The 474-nt window shown below is 41.8% G+C and overlaps 1 protein-coding gene across 1 annotated transcript in view; it reads right to left on the reverse strand.

Moving 5' to 3' along the window:
* Positions 1–474, reverse strand: part of LOC119593814 — a 14,642-nt gene that overhangs the window by 713 nt on the left and 13,455 nt on the right. Inside the window, exon 3 of the mRNA XM_037942843.1 lies at positions 4–148. Within this exon, the coding sequence (XP_037798771.1) occupies positions 10–148 (139 nt within the window). The 3' untranslated portion in view covers positions 4–9. The remainder of the gene's footprint in view (positions 1–3; positions 149–474) is intronic.

A 474-nucleotide genomic window follows, 5' to 3' on the forward strand; every position in this document is an offset into this window, starting at 1 on the left:
CACCTCTGTTCAACGGCGTCGGCGTCTGGTGCCAGCTGGGACTGCGTGAACAGGTCCAGTCCTCTTGATCGGGATGCTGTTCACTCCATTCTCAACAGCGGAACCGATGCTGTTAAACATTCCGTCGAGTCTCACAGCATCCACGCCTCTGTTACGCGAAGGCAAAGGGGATATTATGCTTCGTGTACTTTGTTTGTATTGGGTTGTCGACTCTCTTGCCTTGTGATTATGATAATCTCTTATTCGTGTGTTTATTGTTGTTATCGATTAACTTGGTTTATACGGGGTTGCCGACTCTCTTGTCATGTGACTGCGTTTTATCTCTTATTTTGTGTGTTTATTGTTGTTATTTATTGGGTTTTTATGCTGTGGTTATGATAGAAAAGTTATGTCTATGTTATGTATATGTGTATGTACAGGAAATATACATACATAATTATTGCTAGATATGCATATCTGCTGCAATGGACACGT

The sequence above is a fragment of the Penaeus monodon genome, chromosome 32, assembly GCF_015228065.2.
Source record: "Penaeus monodon isolate SGIC_2016 chromosome 32, NSTDA_Pmon_1, whole genome shotgun sequence".
NCBI classification, from domain to species: domain Eukaryota; kingdom Metazoa; phylum Arthropoda; class Malacostraca; order Decapoda; family Penaeidae; genus Penaeus; species Penaeus monodon.